The following is a 21168-nucleotide window of genomic DNA, read 5'->3' on the forward strand; positions in this document are numbered from 1 at the left end:
TACTTCCCTTCACCCTCCCACCCGCAAGCAGTCTTTAACCATAGCTTCCCCTTACCACGCACACACACACACACACACATCCATGTTGACTAGTTTCATAATGGTGGCTCACCTGGATGCCATGAGTCATGGGTGCTCTCCATATTGTCTGAGTGATTAGATAAACACAGGCCAGGCAGATGGGACCCCTGGGTTGGATCTTAACGTGGCTGAAGCTTGGCAACTGGGCTACACGGGCAAAGGAGTCACCATTGCAATCATGGACGATGGTGAGTAAGAAGTACTTTTGATTCATACCCTTGAGCGTCGTCTGAGAAACACTCAATTAAACCTGAATGTATCCATCACACTGATTTGATTAATTACTTTACTCACCTCAGTTTAATTAATAATATGTGTGATTTGTCATTCTTTGATTAAGGTGACTCACTGCATTTAACTATGATGCATTATAACACCAAACTTCATAAGTATCTTTGTGACTGTGCATTACTAAGATAGTGGATTTTTTAGATGTGACAGAATTTTGGAAACACAAACTTATCTTACTGCTTTGTCAACATTTGTTAGAAAATAATTATCAGTACTACACCACAGGTAAAATGTCAAAGAGCCAGATGGGATACAATCATAAATGAAGGCTTTTGCCTACTTTCCGTCATTTGCTAATATTTAAAGAAAGATACAATTAATACAGGTAGTGTAAATGTACAAAACAGCAACGAGTGATAGCAGAAAAGCTGTTGACAATATAGTATTAGAATAAAGTGTGCAAACAGGCAGACAAATAAAAATGCACACGTGTAATTAGAAATATGTTCAAAACAATTAAGTAAAACAATCCTCATCATAAATAGGCACAAGACCTCTACTTTTTCCTCAATGCCACTTGATAAGAATATTATAGCTTAGCTGGTACAGTTAAAGTTAAGATGGATTGATATTAGAACTACTTTTTAATTGATTCATCTTTTAGTCTATACAATGTCAAAAAGTAGTGAAAAAGACCAATTGCAATTTTTCAGAGCCACAGATGATGTGGCTATGTGCTGCCAGTTCAAAACTGAAGATGACCAAAGAAAAGCAGCAATTGATAATGATTTTTTTTAATCATTATGTGACCAAACATTAAATGAAATAACAACTATGGTGTAATAGTAAAAGACACTTTAAGTCATGCTATATACTCTGTAAAGCCCTCCCTCTCATGATTCATCATATCTTACATGAATGTTAAAATCACATTTTAGGCATCGACTATCTCCATCCGGACCTAGCATCAAATTATGTGAGTATCTCAGTTTTTTATTGAATTTCATACTTTTCTTCTTTTCTTTGACATGCTGTTAATAACTAAAGTAAGGGTTCAGGTGGTGGATTTCACGAGCTCCCTGTGTTTTGTGCTATTGGCAGTGACAGGTGCTTTCCAAGTTGCCTTCATGGCTGCCGAGTCTCCTTGTATTCCTGGAGGACACAGAGACAGGCAGACGGCCAGCCAAGCTGTTTAATGTTAATGCACACTGCAATGTGGCAGGCACAATGGCAGGCCGATCTGTCACAAGCAGAGATAATGCCAGGGTAGTTGGCGCTGCATAATGTGATGCTCTATCTCCAGAATACCGATAAAACCTTAAAGGACAAGAGGGATTGCTAAATAGAACAAGGAAATTCAGAATGCTTAGTTTGATATGACTATTCAATGTCGTCAGTGAGACTGCATCGAACTGTTGTCTTTAAAGTACAGATGCAAACCTGCTTCCAGAGAAACTGAGGTGTTTTGAAAGAGTGAGTCATGGTTCTTTGTTGGCCTCAAAACATCCCCTTTGACAATCATGTCTATGCTTTTTTCACTACATTTTTACTGTCAAGACTAGAAACTGCCAGTTTGCATAATTATCCCCTCATTTTATTGATTTCACAAAAAAAAAAGATTATTCCTGTGCAGTGTGCTTTGTGTTTTCTCCACCCCAGCTCACACACTGTGTGATCCTTTTTAATGTGGCCTGCATAAATCCATTTATTTCTCTGTGTGTACACTTACCACCATGTTTGCCTTCCCTTTGCATTTTTCTTGCCTGTGAACAGAGATGAGCCTTGGCACAAAAATAACACTCAGCCTCAGCTGGGGTGATGCAGGAGCATGCTCCACTGCATTGATGGATCATGCTGTGCATGTATCTAATGTGTGTGTCTGTGTGAGCGAGAGGGACATTGTGTATATAATCCTGTTTTGTTACAGTCGTCATGGTCTTTTGCCTAGCCCCGAAGACCTCCACTATCAACTGAGTAAAAACATAAAAATAGAATAAAATGTCATGTTGGATTCGCAACATCTTTCAGTTAGTGTTTATGGATCTTTGTGTGTGCATGTGGTTCAAATTTGAACAACCAAATGTTAGTTTATGCTAGATTGAGGGTGTATCAGGGGTAGAGGGAAGAACAAAGTTTCATATTGTTTTTGTGCTCATCACATGGTGTGACGGAAATTATTTCTGGTGTTGTTCACAATCATTTCTTAAAAAAGGAAGAATTGACTTAGGGCCTGATTTACTAAGATCCCAAATAAAGGGTAGCTACTAAATTGCGTGCATAGTGCAATAGATTGAGCGTTTCGTTTGCATGCGATTTGCGGGTGATCTACTAAGAATAGCTACGTAAATGAAAACAGGTGCAACAGGGTCGAGACAGTAGTATTTAAATGAGGGTTTTGCGTGTCTTAATGGAGAGTTTAGACGAGCAGAAAGCCCGCAAGCGCAAAATGAAATGGTTCTAGTGGAAGAGGTTAATAAATATATTGAGTTATAACAAAAACAAATATTACCAGAAAAAACGACATATGGGAGAGTATTGTTGACAAAGTCAATGCTGTTAGTAAAACCAAAAATATTCCACTCCAAAATTATTAACACAGGTGGAAAAAATCCGTCCTGTGCGTATTTTTGTCATTGTGCCTCCGTTTCCTCCTCTCTACAGTAACAGCAGTCATCTGTGTGCAGTGCACAGCCGGTTAATACCTGCCCTTCAAAGGTATTATTTATAGACGCAGTTTCCGTCAGAAAAATTACTTTCAGGTTTGGTAAATCACAATGTGTGTGCTAAATAATATATTTGCATTTTTCCTCCCTTTATTTTGCACACTGGGGTTAAAACGGGAAAACGGAATGGAAAACTTACTATATGGACAGCGGGTATTATCTTGCACAGTCGAAAGTGGCAAGCCTCAGTTTGTAGTTCAGCTTGCACATTTTTTGCGGGTGATGTCAAGTTTGCACACGTTTTTAACATGCAAACCTTTAGTAAATCAGGCCCTTAGAGTATTCATCTTCACCGTGATCTCTTCAAAGCTGGCTTGGATCTTTTTGTTATTTTTTTAAACTTTAAAGCATCTTGCCAAGGCTTTTCAAGCAAGATTATGCAGAAATCCTTATTCAGCTCCTCTAGATTATAGATGACGTTATCAGAACCAAATGGACTTTTCAAATCACCTGAGCTAGCATGATTAATGGCACTAGATGAGAAAGATAGGCTACATGAAGATGTTTCGTGTACCTGTGCTCCTTCTTATTACTAAATTATAGATTTCATTGTAGATTGAAAAATATTTGTGTCTTAAGAAAACACAATGGTGGAAGAAGTACTCAGATAATTTACTTAAGTAAAAATACCAAAACAATACTAATAAAGTACTGAATGGCTAATGTGCATGCCACATAACCACAATGTCCCGGTTTTGATTCTAGCTAGGGACCCTTGTTGCATTTCATACCCAAGTCTCTCACCTTGTTTTCTGTCTGTCACTTTACTGTCAACTATACATCAGGGGGGAAAAACCCTTAAAAAATGTAATGTATCAAAAGTAGAAGAACTTATTCTGCAGAAAAATGCCCCCCGTGACTGGTGTATATATATGACATTGTTAAATTGTTAATAGTGATACCTTAGTTCATAAGCAGCATTTATTGTTTTAACTGGTCTAGGTGGAGCTGGGTGGAACTTCTTTCTATACAGTTAGGTAGTGTGGTCCACTTATTCCCCACCTTTTAGGATTCCGGTTCTGATGTGTCACAAATTAAATCTGAGGTTTCATGTACATCTTTTGGACTTTTGGACAACCTGCCTTTTTTGTAAAATTTTTCATAGTTTTGCTGCTTGATCCTTGAACAGTTATTTTAAATCAATATCTGAACTGTAACTCCAGTTCGGTTTTAGTGGAGCAAAAAGTACAATATTCCTGAAGTGGAATTAAGTGTTAAAGTACATAAAATGTGTATTTATATATAGTCCTTCAGTAAATGTATTTAGTAAATGAAAACCTTTTCATTCTCTTCTATCATCAACTGTCAAATTATTCTCATCAACCTCAACCTCCATTGGCCTATTTGTTACTATATGTAAATCTACAAAAACACCATATATAAGCCTCCACTACAGCAACGTGAATCATTGCTCTCTAAGAAAAGCCCACCATTTGCTGGGAGGACAGGGAACAGGTTGCTGTGGAAAAGTGAGGTGACATTATTCTGACCCTGGTTACTCACAGGACACCAGGGGAAGAGTAGTGCCTGACTGAAAGCAGAAGATATGAACTTGAGAAGCACAGCATGTGATTTATGGACATACCGCTGTGTGATTTATCACTGAGTCTGAGCACTTTTTACTCCATTTAATGAAAAAGAAAAAAAAAACACTCCTGCCCCTGATGTGGGCACAAAACCTGTTTGGGAGCAGGATGTTCTCTGTTCCAAATGTTCTGCTTCGGATAATAATAACATTTTTAAGCACATTCTTTGGTATGTCCACATTTTTAACCAGCTTGGCTACTGGTGTTGTGCTACCTGTTTGAAATGTTGTATTGCCTTTATCTACATATCCCACAGAGAGAAATAAAGAAAAAGAAAGAGAGAGAAAGGAGGGAAAGTAATAGCAAGTTTGAGAGATGTAGAGCAACAACTTATATGGCATTTGCCATTGACATTTTTATCTCCTTCAATGTGCAATATACAACATTCAGTCCCAGACGTTGCACTATAGCACTAGCACTTTAGACCAAAACAAATGTCCCCGTCAATTACTCAATAATGCTGAGGACAAACAAAAGCAGCCCCTGAACCGATAGCTCATAAAACTGAGATCAAACTGTCAAACTTGGCAGTGCTGATCAAATATGGATCAAGATGCTGTTAGTGCATTGCCTATTTCTTACCTCAAATGTTTTTAGAGTACTTTTAAAGTAGTTTTTTGTACTGTTTACCTGTACTATGAAACATTTTGTGAAATCTTGTCATGTTGAAAACAGACAACAGAGGACACAGGGACTCACATGTACTTACATGCAAGCTCATGAGTTAACATGCATGCAAGGCTATCAAACAGAAGAACGGAGAACAGATAACACTCTGAGGGAGTGAGACTTCATTCTCTCCCCTGGATGCCATTACTTAACTACATCTTTACATAGCAAATAGTTGTTTGCTGACATCTAGTGGGGCTGAAATCAATAAGTTGTAAACAATAACAGAAGTGTGAACCTGTCTCCATGGACACTTAACCCTTAGATGCATGACCTACCGATACCTACACTCTTCCATGAGTGGGGTCAAAAATGACCCCAATAAGAATGAATGTGTTTTATGCTGTAGACTTAAGGAATTTATTTAATTTTGGTTAAAGATGATGATTTTTATTATATTTTGGTCAACAAAAGAATTATTTCATGTTTGACAAGCTCATTTATCACTTTTCTATAACATTTTTATCCCAAAACAGCTTTTAAAAAGGTCAAAAACGGTTAACAGTCAAAAAGTATCCCAATTAGAATCAATGCATTTAATGCAATATTATAACACAAGAATGATTTCATGTTTTCCATGCTATCACAACTTCAACATTCATTGTTTGTGTATCCGTCTGTCTGTCTATGCATGTACACACACGCGTCTTCTTTCTTCTCACTGTGAGCAGCTGTTACAAACTACTTGTTTCTGGCTGTGAGCACTGCACACAGGGTCACTGCATTTCCAACAACTATTTGTGGCTTTGCACACATCTTACACCTCTTTCTCTTCTGTTGGCCCTGTCATAACCCTAACCATCATAGTGAGTCTCTGCTTCTCTACACAACAAATGCAGTAATGTTAGCTATCTTAGTTAGCTAGTGTTAGCTAACTAAAAAGTAATTTGATAATAAGAATAATAATAATAATAATAAAAATAGGTGCGATTTATATAGCACCTTTCACATATCCAAGGACACTTTACAATTTGATGATGATAACACAACACTATATCACACAAAAATCATGTATGTGGAAATTAAGTTCATATTTTATAACAGCATATATATTCTGAGGTATAAAAATGATGATAATACTTGTACTAATAATACATGTATGTTGCTGTGAAAAAATAATCTTTAGGGGTGGTGAGACTGCTGACGTTAGATGTGTGGATCGACAGTAAATATACCTGACAGTCACAGTTGATAAAAATCAAAGGTTCCTAGGGTTAACCCTTGAAATTCCATAGAAAATGATTGGGGTCATTTTTGACCCCACGTATGGAAGAGTGTGGTACTGATACAAAAAATGCAATTACTTAAAAAATATAAAAATTAGATACAAATCCAAATGGCCTTGTGTCAAAGACAACCTATTTGAGGAATACATGGAATATTAAATGATAAAAATTTAAAATTACAAAGATATTGCAAAAAAACAACCGCTGGGGTCATTTTTGACCCCACTTATGCATCTAAGGGTTAATCAAGCAACCCAGTCACTCGAACCATTTTTTCATTCCACTAGTGAGCTGCTCCATGTTTTGATAATTACGGTGTTCCTCCATTGGGTCACTCAGCTTATTGAGTCACACACTTTTTGCTATTTTGTTTCTCTCTTTGTCGCTGACTGAGTCATCTCCTCTAAATGCCAGCCAGCAGAGCTGTCAGACCTGAGTGCAGGAACAGCCCCCAAGATTGATCTGATGTGTTCGTTTCTATGGCTAATGAACACTGCTGTTACTTCTCCTTCTCACATGGCCACAACATGCACCTGTTACTAAGTGCACAGAGAAAAATGAATAGCACTTCAAGCTGATGTGATTGACAGGTTAAGGAGAGGTAACAGCAGACCGCATGAGTTTTGGAATTGTGTTACACAATGAGCAATACATGTGAGCCTTTTCCAAGCATGTTGGTTAAATCTGTGTGTGGGTGTCTGTCTGTCTGTCTGTCTGTCTGTCTGTCTGTCTGTCTGTCTGTCTGTATTTGTCTTTGTGTCCTCCAGACATGGCTATTCTCATAATTATGTTGATTGCATTAATGTCTCTCTGGCATATGTGTGTCTCCTGTGTCGTCTTCTTTCTCCTGCTCTTCCACTGCTGTTCTTTCTGATCCTATTACTTTTGGCCATGTGGAATTAAATGCTAGCAGTGATTGGGCCATTATTTTCTCAGCTTGAAATCCCCGCTGTGACCACACATTATTCCAGTATCGCCGCAGAGTAAAGATTTGTTGTTAAGTACTGCATCAAGGTGTTTTGAATTTGTCCAACCAGTTTTTAGACTAAATATTAGAAATACCACAGTAAAATTCAATAACATTACAAACTATAGCCCCCAAAATTGCCATTACTTTGAATCAGTACCTCAGCAGATATGATATTGTGTGATATTGTTTTTGTCAACCCACAAATACTAAAACTAAGATCTAAAACTGTTTAATCAAAAACTGAACATTGTTGCCTTTACAGCAAGACTGTTAGTCTAAAACTGTTTAATCAAAAACTGAACATTGTTGCCTTTACAGCAAGACTGTTAGCTTAGCCTAGCATAAAGACTTTACCCAGGGGGGAACAGCTAGTCTGTGCTGTCCAAAGGCAACAAAAATCTATCTAGCATCTCTAAAGCTCAATAAATAATTAACACTTTGTTTAATCTGTACCAAAACCAAAGTGTAAAGCTGTCGAGTTGTGGTTTTACAGAGGTCTAATATGCCAGAGCATTTCTTTGAACAGTTGGGCTAGTTTCCAGGGCAAATGGTAAACCAAGCTGATTGGCTGCATGGTGGGACTGATATTCTCATCTAAGTTTGAACACATAAGTAACTGAAATTCCCCAAATTCCAAACTATTCCTTTAAACTGCATTATTTGTGACTAGAGGCACCTGCTGGTGTGCAGTATTTATACTTGTAAGGATATGTTTTGGAAAAAAACACTCACATCTGGTGCACTCCAGGTGACCAAACAGGCTGTGATTAGGTCAGTACTTCACTACGCAATCCTCCTCTCTGCCTCTTCTCCTTTTGTTTTTCTGTCTCGATGTTGTTATTATTAGTAAATAGATCCATTTGGTCTTTTCAGAATGCCGATGCCAGCTATGACTTCAGCAGCAATGACCCATACCCATTTCCACGCTACACAGATGACTGGTTCAACAGGTAAAGCCCACATAGCCACCAACCCTGTTTATATATAGGGCCAACACATAGTCAGTGTGTTTTTGTGTACACATGCGTGTGCTTTCCCTGGTGTCTGGCAGCCCTCCTCTATTGATTTTCTCTCCACATAGATCCATTAAGACATAATGGTGCAGTATAAACAGAGCTATTGTTCAACAAAACATAATAAAAAAACATAATGCCTGTTTTTACCTGTTCACTTGGAGGAGATAAGGTGGATAAAAGAGGTTTAGCACAAGTCTAGTCCCTTCTCAGGGTTGCAGTATTCACAGTGGCGACCTTCTGTCTGATAACGCCTTATCTGCCTCTCATCTCCAAGTCACACTGGGTGATCCACTGCCACTGCAACACATGTGGAGGGCAGGAACACAGAAAAATATATTCTTTCTCTGCCTCTCATCCTCCTCCACCGTGCCTCCGTCTGCTCAGATGTATGTGTGTGTGTGTGTGTGTGTGTGTGTGTGTGTGTGTGTGTGTGTGTGTGTGTGTGTGTGTGTGTTTGTGTGTGTCTGCGTCTGCATGTGGGAGTGAGAAGGGAGTATTTGGAGTTGCCAGTGTAGCAGTTGCTGACTGTCGGGCACAACTCCCTGGCTAATCAGCTGGTTGTTATAAATAGCTACCTGTCTGTAGCAAAGCATGCTGGGAGAGCGGGGTTGACTCTGCAGTGTCACTGTGGGGAACGGAGGGATGGAGAGATAGACACATATCACGTGGTGCACACAAAACACTGATATGTGCGAACATATTCAGTCAGACTGACAGGAATGATGGCTGTCTGTGTGCTCAAACACACATGCCACATTTAATATCAAGCACAATCTCAAAATATCCAGTAACTCTTACATTTTTCCCTTAAAGTTAAATCATGTAGCCCTTCCATGAGCAAATGCCCTTGAGGTGAGTGTTTAAGCAAATTTTATTTCATTTATGGCAACGGAAATAGCTAAATCTTTTCTATTATAGATTTCCTCATCCTAGTCAGAAAGAAAGTCAACAATAACAGGAGTTGAGTTAATCTTGGGAATCCTATCTCAGACTTAACCCACAATATAACCATTGTAAATGTATGTAAAGTCTTGTAAATCCTCTTAACTATATTCTGATTTTTGTTGTCACCAGTCATGGCACACGATGTGCTGGGGAGGTGTCTGCAGCAGCCAACAACAACATTTGCGGTGTGGGAGTTGCCTACAACTCCAAGGTGGCAGGTGTGTGTCATATCACATGTAACATTGTGGAAGAATATTGCTGCAGGGTTTGGTATTGAAGCACATTCTAATGGTATACCTATAGTCATAGAATTACTGGAAAATTGAGCAGAGGTGAGTTAGAGTTCACATAGCAAAATGACAACACCATTAATCCAGACAGCTCTGTGTTTCCGTTGCATATTGATTTTTCTTTATATTTGCTCCAGGAGCAACACAGTTGAAATAAGAAAATGAGTATTGACTGCTTGATTTGTGTGCTGTGAGGAAGATGGCATCACATTTTTGCTCATTGTTAAGGATTTAGATGATATAAAGGCATTGCATTGTACTTTCTTGACACTGTAGATATTGCAAACCTTAACAGCTGATAAGGATTTCATTAACCCTTCATTTACAGCTACCTATTCATAGTCTTTTACAGCAGCAGTAACGATACACAGAGTAACAACAGATACAATAAGTAAATAGAAACCAGAATTTCAATGTCAGATTCATATGGAGATGCTGCTCCTTCAGGTATCAGGATGCTAGACCAGCCCTTTATGACTGACATCATTGAGGCATCATCCATCAGCCACATGCCGCAGGTTATTGATATCTACAGTGCCAGCTGGGGACCAACTGATGACGGCAAGACGGTGGACGGACCCCGAGAGCTTACCCTTCAGGCTATGGCTGATGGTGTCAACAAGGTAAGGTGGCGTCATACCTGATGTGCTGAGGGTTTCATAATAATGTCAACAATAAGTGCCATAAAGAAACGTGTAAAGAAAGGTGTAAATTTAAATGATATTTGACACACAGAAATCTCAAATACCTTACTGGAATTCTAGCACCCTCTACGTAGTGAGTCTGATATGCTTTCATCGTTGACTTTTAAGCCTGACTGTGATGTTTCCTGTTGACAGCTGCATATGGGACAAAGTTGTCCCCCAGTTTCTTCTTCTCACTGGTGTCTCTATGTTTTGCTAATAATGACTACAGTGACATTGGCATTTACCTGTGTGCTTGTGTGTTCCTTTGTGTTTATACTGCATATGATTGTTGTCTTATTAGTGAACTATGGCCCCCAAAAAATTAGAGTGTAGTTTCTTCAAGGAAACTACAGTAGGGTGAAAACTCCCTAAGGCCCACACACACATGCACACGCACACACACACACACACACACACACACACACACACACACACACACGCACACACACATGCACACACACACACACGCACACACACACACACACACACACACACACACACACACACACACACACACACAGCGTTGCCATGCTACCAGTGCCACTGCCAATTACTTGCTTGATTAATCATCATGCATCATGTGCAAGCAGGTGTGGGTTGCTCTAAAATGACCATGTTGCAGACAGGATAGCTGAGTAGGAGCAAAACGGACTGTAATCTCTGATCATATAAACACAACTAATCAAACAGCCATCCTGCAATCTGCCTCTTAGATTCTATTGATTACTTATATAAACTGCTGTGTAGGCTGAACATGATGTGCACTGTGCATAAAAATTGAAAATTAAGGAGCACATTTTGTTATTTCAACAACTGAATCAAGGAGAGTGGCTTTAAGTCTGCATTTTAAACGTAACTGTGTAGTCTTTCAAATTGCCACAGATAAAATAAATAAATGACACAGGTTGCTGTGCAAAATTAAAGCACTTTGTCTGGATTGTGCCAGAGAAAGAAGGCAGAAGGCTTCAAGCTCATAGCTGAGCTTAACGATGCTCAAACCTCTCTTTGCAATTCAAATAGAGAGACATAAACAAGCATCATGAAGGGAAGGACATGCCACTCCTCCTCCACTTGATCCCTTTGTTCTGTTACGAAACGGCAAGCCTTTTGTAGAAACAGGTGCAGCATTTGGTGAAGAGGATGCTCTCTGTGTGGAGGCAGGATCACTTGTTTCATGTTTCAAGTCTCTGTATCAGTGACAAATATGACATTTTTTGCTGTGTGTTTCTGCACACCACACAGAAGATATTATGCTCCATTGCAAAAAAAACAGCAGAAAGGACATAAATATTTAATATTTTTGTGCATTGACTACTGTAATGTAACTGAACAAGTTAGAATTGCTCTGATATGTTCTTAATAGTGCAGCAAGCAACAATTTTGGTAGAACTGGGAGATAAGATTGTATGCTTGTGTTTCCCTAGTTGTTTCCTTTTAAAACCAGTTAAGGATTTCATTAAATACCTTTAAGAAATTGCAAGACCACTAAGTTATCTTTCCCCATTTTTAATTATTCCTTATAGGATTGCTGTTTCCAGTGATCCTCAGAGTCTGACTGAATTCATGTTGAAGATTAAAGATCACTGGGCTTTTGTCATCAGAAATATTGAACACGCTGCATAGGATCAGACTTGTTGCGCCTTCTTTGAATGTACACCTTGTAATACAGCTTTGCAAGAACCTTTGACTTTTATTGTTTTTGCATTGCTGTTGTCCTGTTAGGCTTACTGTTGTTAGTGGAATATACTGGTGGGCATGCATTTTATAGGAGGAATAACCGTTAATGAAACAATGTTGTTGTCAATTGGCATCACGCAATTTTGCTAATCTCAGAGCTATCTGTGTACCTCTGGAACAAAACCCCATTTACCTTAAAACTAGTGGGCAGGGGACCAGTTTGAAAGTTTTTGTGTCCTCTTCTCTTCCTCTTCAGTTTTCCCAAAATCTTTCTGTCTTCCTCAAACTTGTCAGTTATCAGTGGCTTTATCTATCTTGTTATGCAATTCTGATAAAATTATGTACATTGCATATTGTAATTATTAAACTGGCTTACACTGACACAGGCTGTTTACATACAATGACACTTAAAACTCCTTAATTCTCAAATCATTTCACCCATGGCAGTCCCACGTGAACTGATGACACTCTACATATAACTCTCTTGATGATGTTGTTTCAGGGGCGAGGAGGAAAAGGCAGCATATATGTGTGGGCATCAGGAGATGGTGGAAGCTATGACGACTGTAACTGCGATGGTTATGCCTCGAGTATGTGGACAATCTCCATCAATTCAGCCATCAATGACGGACGCACTGCCCTGTATGATGAGAGCTGTTCCTCCACACTTGCATCCACATTCAGCAACGGACGCAAAAGAAACCCAGAGGCTGGCGTTGTGAGTGTGTTTCTGTTTAAGTAAAGACATATTTTATGGATTGAAACATCTTAAATGGAAAAAATATATATGTTTGATTTCTCAGTTTAAAGTTGAATATAAAGATTAATCTTATAATGCGGCCCTAATCCTCTTCCTTACAAATGCTTGTTGTAAAGTTTGACACATTTTACTGTTATGGTCTCAGAAGTTGACTATTTCAGTGAAAATATTCACTTTTAGTATTTACAGACAACTCAATACTTGTTGATAATGTTTTATGTTTTTAAAGGGTGTGTCCTCATTCAGAGATTGATCTGTAAATAGCTTATTTCCAGTTTGCCTAGCAGGGAGTGTATCCTGGGCCTTTCAGGAGATTGCATAAAACCAGGGGTAAAACCTGAGAAGCTGTTTTCCACTGTAATTGCAGGCTGGTTGTGAAAAATGGAGGTTCGTGAGGTTCAATCTCTGATTGCCTTCCTGGACATCCAGATGCGTCATTCTGCACTAGATTTTTAGAGAGGCTGCCATCCTGCGTTGCTCATGGCTTTTAGGGCATAGTGGATGTGTTATTGAGAGGAAAAAATAGAAGGGAGAAATAGGTTTTACAGACTTGTTGTCTGCCTTTCTTATTTTAAAAAATGTACTATGCTACTGAAATATTAGTCAAATGGCTTAAGGGACACATCTCAACAACTACCGACTGAAGTGCCATAAAACTTAAGACATTCATGTCCCCTCAGGATCAATTGTAACAACTTTGGCGTCTTCTAACTTCACAAAGCAACATCATCACTTTGATTTATGACCAAAAACTTGCAAAACAAATAGCATTCCTATCAGCCTCAGCTGTATTTTGTGTTCAGTGCTAATTAGTAAATATTAGCATGCTAATATGCCAAACTAAGATAGTGAACATGGTAAACATCAGCATATTAGCATATTAGCAGTCATTGTGAGCATGTTGCTAAGCTACCATTAGCATTTAGCTCAAAGCACCAAGTTGCTAGAAGGGCTGTAGACTCTTTGGAGGATATTTGCTAAGGATTTGCAAGAATTCCCCCTTATTGTGATAAACAGGCAATGTGATTTTGTTCTTATTTACCAAAGGACTGCTCCAAGGTTTAGTGCCAGTTGGAACAGAAGAAAAGGGAACTACTGGGATTGGTCTCATGAAATATGTATTTTAAGGTGTTCCTGTTCAGAGGTGCAAAAAAATAGCAGGAGGAAATAGAAATACTCTTTAAGCACCTGATTTAATTGCAAACTGTTTTTTTTCAGTGTGACAAAGGAAACCAAACTGCTTTACTGTATGGGTGGGAAGAAAAGTAACAAAGCAAACACACGAGACACCAAAGTGAATCTAGTGACTGACTTTAGCATACACAAATGGGCTATAACTGTAACTGGCTCACGAGCATTTGAACATTTACCTGAAGGATTGTGTCACCAGTGGGTGGTCCCTGAATAAATGAGTGGATGAGTCACCAGAATCAAACAAACCTAGAGTGCACATACTATCTTTGAAAAGGGAGACAACTGGAGCATTACAGATGATGCATACTTCCTTTTTATTGAGGACAATTGCCCGACCTTAACAGTTAATGTTCAGAAAAATTGAATGCTATATGTTGGCCAACCCACTAATGACTGACGTTCTATACCATACTCATGTGTAAAAATAGTTTCCCAGTGTACAAACGCAGCAGTGTTTGTGTTTGTGATTATTCTGTTGACAGAGTCACGGACGTTCCCTAGGGTTTCTTTTCTAATTACAGTCAATATGTTATCAATTCTAATTAAGCACTAAATTAAATAAATAATTGTTTAGTCAGTAAATATAAGCATAACTTGTGTGCCAGTGTATTTATATAACAGTCCACTATGCACCCATCTTTCTATCTTTGCTCCAAAATTCACATTAAAGCAAAATATGATATTGTCATTGAACAATGCTTCCCCAGAAAAGAAATACTGTACCATATTTACAGTATATCTTCTCTTGCTGTTCTCCCTCCACTTCCATTTAAGCTTGTAGCTTGTTAAAGATGTATCATTGATCTTTCTATGCTGTGATATGTTTATTTTAGGCCACCACAGACCTGTATGGAAACTGCACACTGCGTCACTCTGGAACATCAGCAGCAGCTCCAGAGGCAGCGGGCGTCTTTGCTCTGGCTCTTGAGGCTAAGTATGTATTCTGCTGTCCACACACCTAAATGTGCTTATTGATTTAGATGGACTGTATAAAACATTATTAGATGTATTACATTATTAGATGGACATAATTTTATTACCTAACATTATTATGTTACCTAATTCGAATTCTCTGTGCTGAGGAGAGTGCTGGTTAGAAGGTATAATTTTACAATACAACTGTTATTATAATTGTTTTTATTACCACATTTGACTTGGAAACTTCAACTGATTTTAAAGAGTGCACTTTTCATTTATAGGCTACTATTTCTTCCTAACCTTGAGCTTTGATGTTGCATCAGTGTCTTTGGATTCCTCTGACAATCTCTATCCTTAGAGTCTTTATTTTAATTTTTGGATGACTAATTTCTCCAATTTTCACAGAATAGTTTATTTATCACTACCATAAGCCAAATGAAAAGTAAAATAGCACTTACTCTGTTGCCTGCAGAGCACAGACTATATATGCTTGTGCCAAGGACACAAATCATATTTGGATCAGTGCTCTTTATATCTCAGCACGAGATTAAAAAAACACAGATTCAGTGTTTATGTTTTATTTATCTCTGCACTTCCCATATCCATGAAGCACAGAGACTCTGAGCTCAATGATGAAACACACTGCAGTACTTAATCACCTCAACCTGCTGAAAGTATCACTAACTATGTAAAGTATATGTTGAAAGCAAAGCTTATGTTGTGGATGTTTACAACAAAATCTGTTAATCATTTTATATTAACAATGTGAAAAAGTTGTAGCTTATTTATAACCATTGTTTATTCAGAACAGCTTGTTCCACGTGGATCAGAAAATAATTGACATTACCAATCAAAAGTTTGTGCACCCCCTTACCATTCACTTCAATGAGAAAGTGTGCCCAAATTTTTCGATAGGAATTATATGCTGCTTAAGTAAAGTCACCCACACATTAGTCAGAGATTACGATAAATCTCAAACCTGATGATTTACTGCTTCTCATGCCTCAGAGAAGCCTTTTCTTTTCTCTCAGATGCTTCATTTCTCACATTATAGGACGACGAGGTTCTGCTGCCATTAACTAACACCAGCTAGGGGAGTTGAGTAAAGAGACACTGTTTGCTTTGCACACACGATAATGATGTTGCTGTTGGGAGGAGCGGATACTCACCCTGTCCGGCAGCAAATAACCCATAGGGCTGTTAGAACAAGTGCATGGCCTTTTTACTGGCCAAACACACTTGAACTGTGCAACGACAGGAGTCGGTGAGTCAGCCAGAACAAAGCTGTCACTACACACAGCCAAGATAATTGAGGGATACGCAGACAAAGGTGACCATCTGCTTTAAAGCACAGACAATATGAGGTTAATATATTTGAAAGCATTTAATCAGCAAAACCATTGATCATTTAAAAAAAATATTTGTTGCTGAACTTTTTTCCCCCACTGCTAGCCTGCCTACTATATCTAACTTACAATTCTGTCTCTCCTACACTACTGTACTCTCCCTTTATCCCCCTGCCCCCAATGGCTGTTTGTGCACGCCAGCCCTAACCTGACATGGAGAGATATGCAGCACCTATCAGTCCTGACCTCCAAGAGGAACCAGCTCCATGATGAGGTCCACCAGTGGAGGAGGAATGGTGTGGGTCTCGAGTTCAACCACCTGTTTGGCTATGGTGTGCTGGATGCTGGGGGCATGGTGAAAATGGCCAAAGAATGGAAGACAGTGCCTGAGCGTTTCCACTGTGTGGCTGGATCCATCCAGGACAACCAGTATGTCACATTTTCACTAACAGCAACATCAATAACTTTTAATTAATTATTATAATTATTATAATTATAATTCTTATTCTTCTCATACTGCATTTAACATGTGCACACTATGTATTCTACATCCTCAAATTGCCCTTACCAAAATGTTGAAAGGAAAAAAAATACATTGCTGCGGAACACAAGAGACACACTCATCCAATTACTGGGTAATCCCAATAAGGCCTAATTCAATAAAACATCTGCGATGGGAGTATCCACTTCATAACCATGTAATATTTAGATTAGCTGCTCAGTCTGTCTGATGGTCCTGTAGATTCATAATGACATTCTGTAGCCAGATATCCTGACATTCGCTGTTTGTGGGTTAATACATTACTCTTTTGATATCTCGGTTGGATTTCGGTATAATAAATTATGGTAAACATTCGTTACTGACCTTTAAACATCTAGTAGTGTAAATGACTAAACAATAAGGCTTTATAAAAAGCCAAATGACCTAATAGAGATGTCCTTCATAGGCTAAATATGGACCAAAATAGGCAGAAACTAGAAGAGTGCGCTCAGTAGAATACAGATCTCTGCCAGGTGTGTACAGTCAAGATGGTAGTGAAGAACAAAAACAGGGATTTATAAATCTTGTATTGTGCCTAACTTAAGTGGATTGTAACATATCGGGTTTGGAATTAATCTGCAGATTATCCGCTTCAAAATGAGACCAACGTTTTTGAGCCAAACAAAAGCCTAAACGTAGCTTGCAAAAGACTAAGTAAGCATTGTTTTTAGCTTAGTGGATTTCCGGAAATGCAATCGGCAATAGACAAGGCAAAGTCGTCATTTTGCTATGTTGTAATGCTTATCATAAAATGATGAGGACTGCTGAAAAAACAAACGTCTAAGCTTTAGGATTGGCTCATAAGAAATCTCATCAATATTTATTTGAATTCGCGACACAGCTCGCTCTCAAGGTACTGACATTTGTCACAGATTAATCTAACATGGGAACAAGGTATGATTGGTTTTCCTTAGTGAAACAAGAGTCCAAACTGAAGCAGTTGTTGATCACTTGCAGCCCCGTCCCGCCCCTACTATGAGAGCGAGAAGTCAGCAGTCAATTGTGGTATAAAACACAGCAGTCAATGGTGTTACAAAATTGTTTTTTCAAACTTGTGAATGACCTTGAGCATACAGTCATAAATGTGCACAAAAAATTGAGGGTTGATGGGTCCAGTGGTACGCACGATTAGCTGCAGACAGATACTCACACATTACAAAATGCATGATCCAATGAGATAAAAAGAGTCAAATAACTCATGAGGCACTTATTGGACAAAGATTATGTCCTGTATATTAGATGTGGATTCTTGTAAAATGATTGTTTTATGAGTTTCTAAACATTAGGTCAACATTATGCTTTAATCTATCATTGTTCTGGGTAGAGTCGCATTTTGATAACCATACAGCCATCTGGCCTGTCCTTTGAAGGAGTCCTCCTATCTTTCCCAGATGCAGCTGTGATTAAGGCATCCCTCTTCTCATCTTATCATGTCTGTGTCCACCCACATTTACAGTATCTTCCCTTGCATCACACTATCATTCTCTTTCATCTACACAGCCCAGCCCTTCCTTCCTTCACTTTCCTGCCTACCTCCCTGTCACTCTGTACTTTCCACTCTCACCTCTTCCTCCTCTCTCTCCTGCCCCCTCTGCATGCCTCACTAGGGCTCTGCTTTCCAATCAACTGCTTGGTGGTTTCCTGTGGCTAGCCCTCTTATTCACACTAATTAGAGCACCACAAATAGCCCAGTATGGTGTACCCTGGAAGCACTGTCAATTAGACTGACTGACAGCCAGGAAGAGACTCCAGGTGGAGGTGTGCATGTATGTAGATGTGTGACCTAATGCTCAGCATTCACATGCATTGTGAAAGTGTCAATGTGTGAGTGAAGATAAAAAAGCAGACTTTATAAGGCAAGTTGTGTGTATTTTTTCCCACCATCAACACCTCTAGTTTGTTATTTTAGTACCTAATCAGTGTTCCACAATTGATGGTGTGAAAGTGTGCCTATGTGCCTCCCTTGAGTGCAGTGCCAGATAAAAAAGGATCGCCCCCTAAGAGTCATATGGCTTTTACTGCATCCCTCAGGACGTGCCAAACAAATGTGGGAGATGACTTTGCCTCTTATGCAGAGTGTTTTTTTTTTTTTTTACTTTAAACAATTCCCTGATTTTGCAATAAGTGGCTTCGGCTCTTTGCTATATTTTGCAAATATTGTTGTAGCATGTCTTCTACTACTAAAAAGTCTCAGTGTATATGCACTGTAGACTTTAAGTCTGTACATCACACCTGTGTAAATTGAACACTAGACTGTAATTTGCTTCAAACTAGTTGTATTGTCATAAATCACATACATGAGGTACTCATAGGTACATGCCTTAAACTGAAATTTAAGGTGAGCAAAATAGGGAAACTTTCCACTCTGTACAGTGAAGCTCAAACATGTGATTGAAGGAACAATAAGCAAAGCCCATTTTTGAGTGGATGATGACTAGTAGAATTTATGAGGGAGAAATACTAATAGTAACATCTCCCAAAAGCTGTGTTGCTGGCTGTGTTGTATCTTTCATCAGTTCACTGTTTCCACAGCAGCACCGCAGGACCTCTGCTGCTTCTATTGTGGTAGAGATATAATTACAACAAGCCCACCTCTGATGATAGTGTATCACCAGAGAAAAGCAATAAACACCAACATAGCCATGCTTGCAAACACATTGCTCAGCTTTGATCTGATAGCAGCTCTGGCTGGCTGCGGCTTACTTAGCTGGAGGAGAACTTCTCATTATCAGAGAAGCTGGCACACAGTGCCCTACTGTGTGGTGGGGTTGTTTTTAATCTCCACTGGTCCTGCCCCTCAGATACATCTCTCTCTTAGCTCTATGCAGACTGCTGTAATTACTCTTCACACATTATCTGATGGGAATGCTGCACCTGCTGCACACAAAAAAATGTGGGCCATCAAAAATGAAATCTATACATATTCACTCTTAGATTTAGTCATACCCATAGTCATGTAATTTAATAAACTTAATAATAAAGATAATCATATGTAGAAAGCAATACAAATAAACATGCATTTTCATTTTAGCGCATAAAACACATATGCATTCATGTTGTTATGGAGATACGGTTTAGTATTTGGTTTAGTCAAATTTCCCATCATGCAGTGTAGGGTGTAACTGTGACACACCCCACTGTGAACTGTGTTCTGTTTTTCTGGGAATAGTAATTTGCTTCATCAGCCCATAGCAGCTCACCACTCTCTCACCTCTGTGCTCAGCATTGCGCTCTATTAATCATTTTTCAAACTGAGCGCTGTTCCACACACGTCTCTCTCGCTCAGTTTCTGTCTTGTCCCTGTCTTGTCCCTGTTGCCTTATACATCCACCCCTCCATTTCCCACCGCCTGTGATGCGGCCTCAGCCTCTAATAATGTTATTAAGTCTCCTCATAGCTTTTGGCAACAACCCCTGTCCTGCTGTGTTTTCTTTCTTTCTTTGCATCACCCATAGAGATGGGAGCAAAAAAACCAAGACCACCTTGCTTTTACACTCTGTTCTGAACAAATCCATTGTTACAAAAAAAAAGGAAAATAATCTCCTCATGTACTGAAAAGGAGCTTGGCTTTAGACGTGGTCTAGCATGTGCAAAGTTGTTGCATGTAGTTTATTGACCTTAGGCCTCCGATTCACAGTATAGGCTACATTACAAACACTATCCTACAGTAAAATGTAGTTTATTTAGTGTTTTAAATTTGTATTTGTTGAAGTGTTGTGAATATAATATCCTACTGTTGTCATCATAACATAGGGTGTTAAATTATCCTCAGACTGAAAGCACTCTGTGAAGAGCCAGCCCAAACTAGTCTTGCACCAACTGAGTCTCAGAAAATGATTAATTAATACATTATTCATAGTCTCATTCTATTTTCGTTAGTCTGAAGAGAGTACAGATACTATAGTATTCATTAATGTACTCTAGTGCTGAAACAATTGAGAGAACATGTATCTTACAATTCAGATCATTGATTTATTGTGAATTTATCAAGCAAAAATACCAAATATTTGTATTTGTTTTAAGTTTCTCACATGTGAGAATGTGCTGCTTATATCAGTGTTATATAATTGGAAGTTTAACATTTTGGGATTTGGACTGTTGGTCAGACAAAGCAAACATTTTGAAGATGCAGCTTGGGTTCTAATCCACAAGCCCTAAAATCCGACTGTACAGTCTTTCAACAACATCAGATAGCAAACCTACAAAGTTGGCATCAAGATGGTGTACACAGTGGAGCATTTGGTGGCGAAAGAGATCAAGACAATATTTCCTTCAAGGGTTGGTGGAGACCAAAAGCGGTACCAAAAGT

General features: G+C 38.8%; 1 protein-coding gene across 1 annotated transcript in view; it reads left to right on the plus strand.

Moving 5' to 3' along the window:
• Positions 1-21168, plus strand: part of pcsk2 (proprotein convertase subtilisin/kexin type 2) — a 28993-nt gene that overhangs the window by 6693 nt on the left and 1132 nt on the right. The window contains exons 4-11 of the mRNA XM_062430389.1: positions 161-269; positions 1251-1288; positions 8360-8436; positions 9577-9665; positions 10185-10360; positions 12603-12818; positions 14888-14988; positions 16520-16747. Of these exons, the coding sequence (XP_062286373.1) occupies positions 161-269; positions 1251-1288; positions 8360-8436; positions 9577-9665; positions 10185-10360; positions 12603-12818; positions 14888-14988; positions 16520-16747 (1034 nt within the window). The remainder of the gene's footprint in view (positions 1-160; positions 270-1250; positions 1289-8359; positions 8437-9576; positions 9666-10184; positions 10361-12602; positions 12819-14887; positions 14989-16519; positions 16748-21168) is intronic.

This window comes from Scomber scombrus, chromosome 12 (genome assembly GCF_963691925.1).
Source record: "Scomber scombrus chromosome 12, fScoSco1.1, whole genome shotgun sequence".
Classification (NCBI taxonomy): domain Eukaryota; kingdom Metazoa; phylum Chordata; class Actinopteri; order Scombriformes; family Scombridae; genus Scomber; species Scomber scombrus.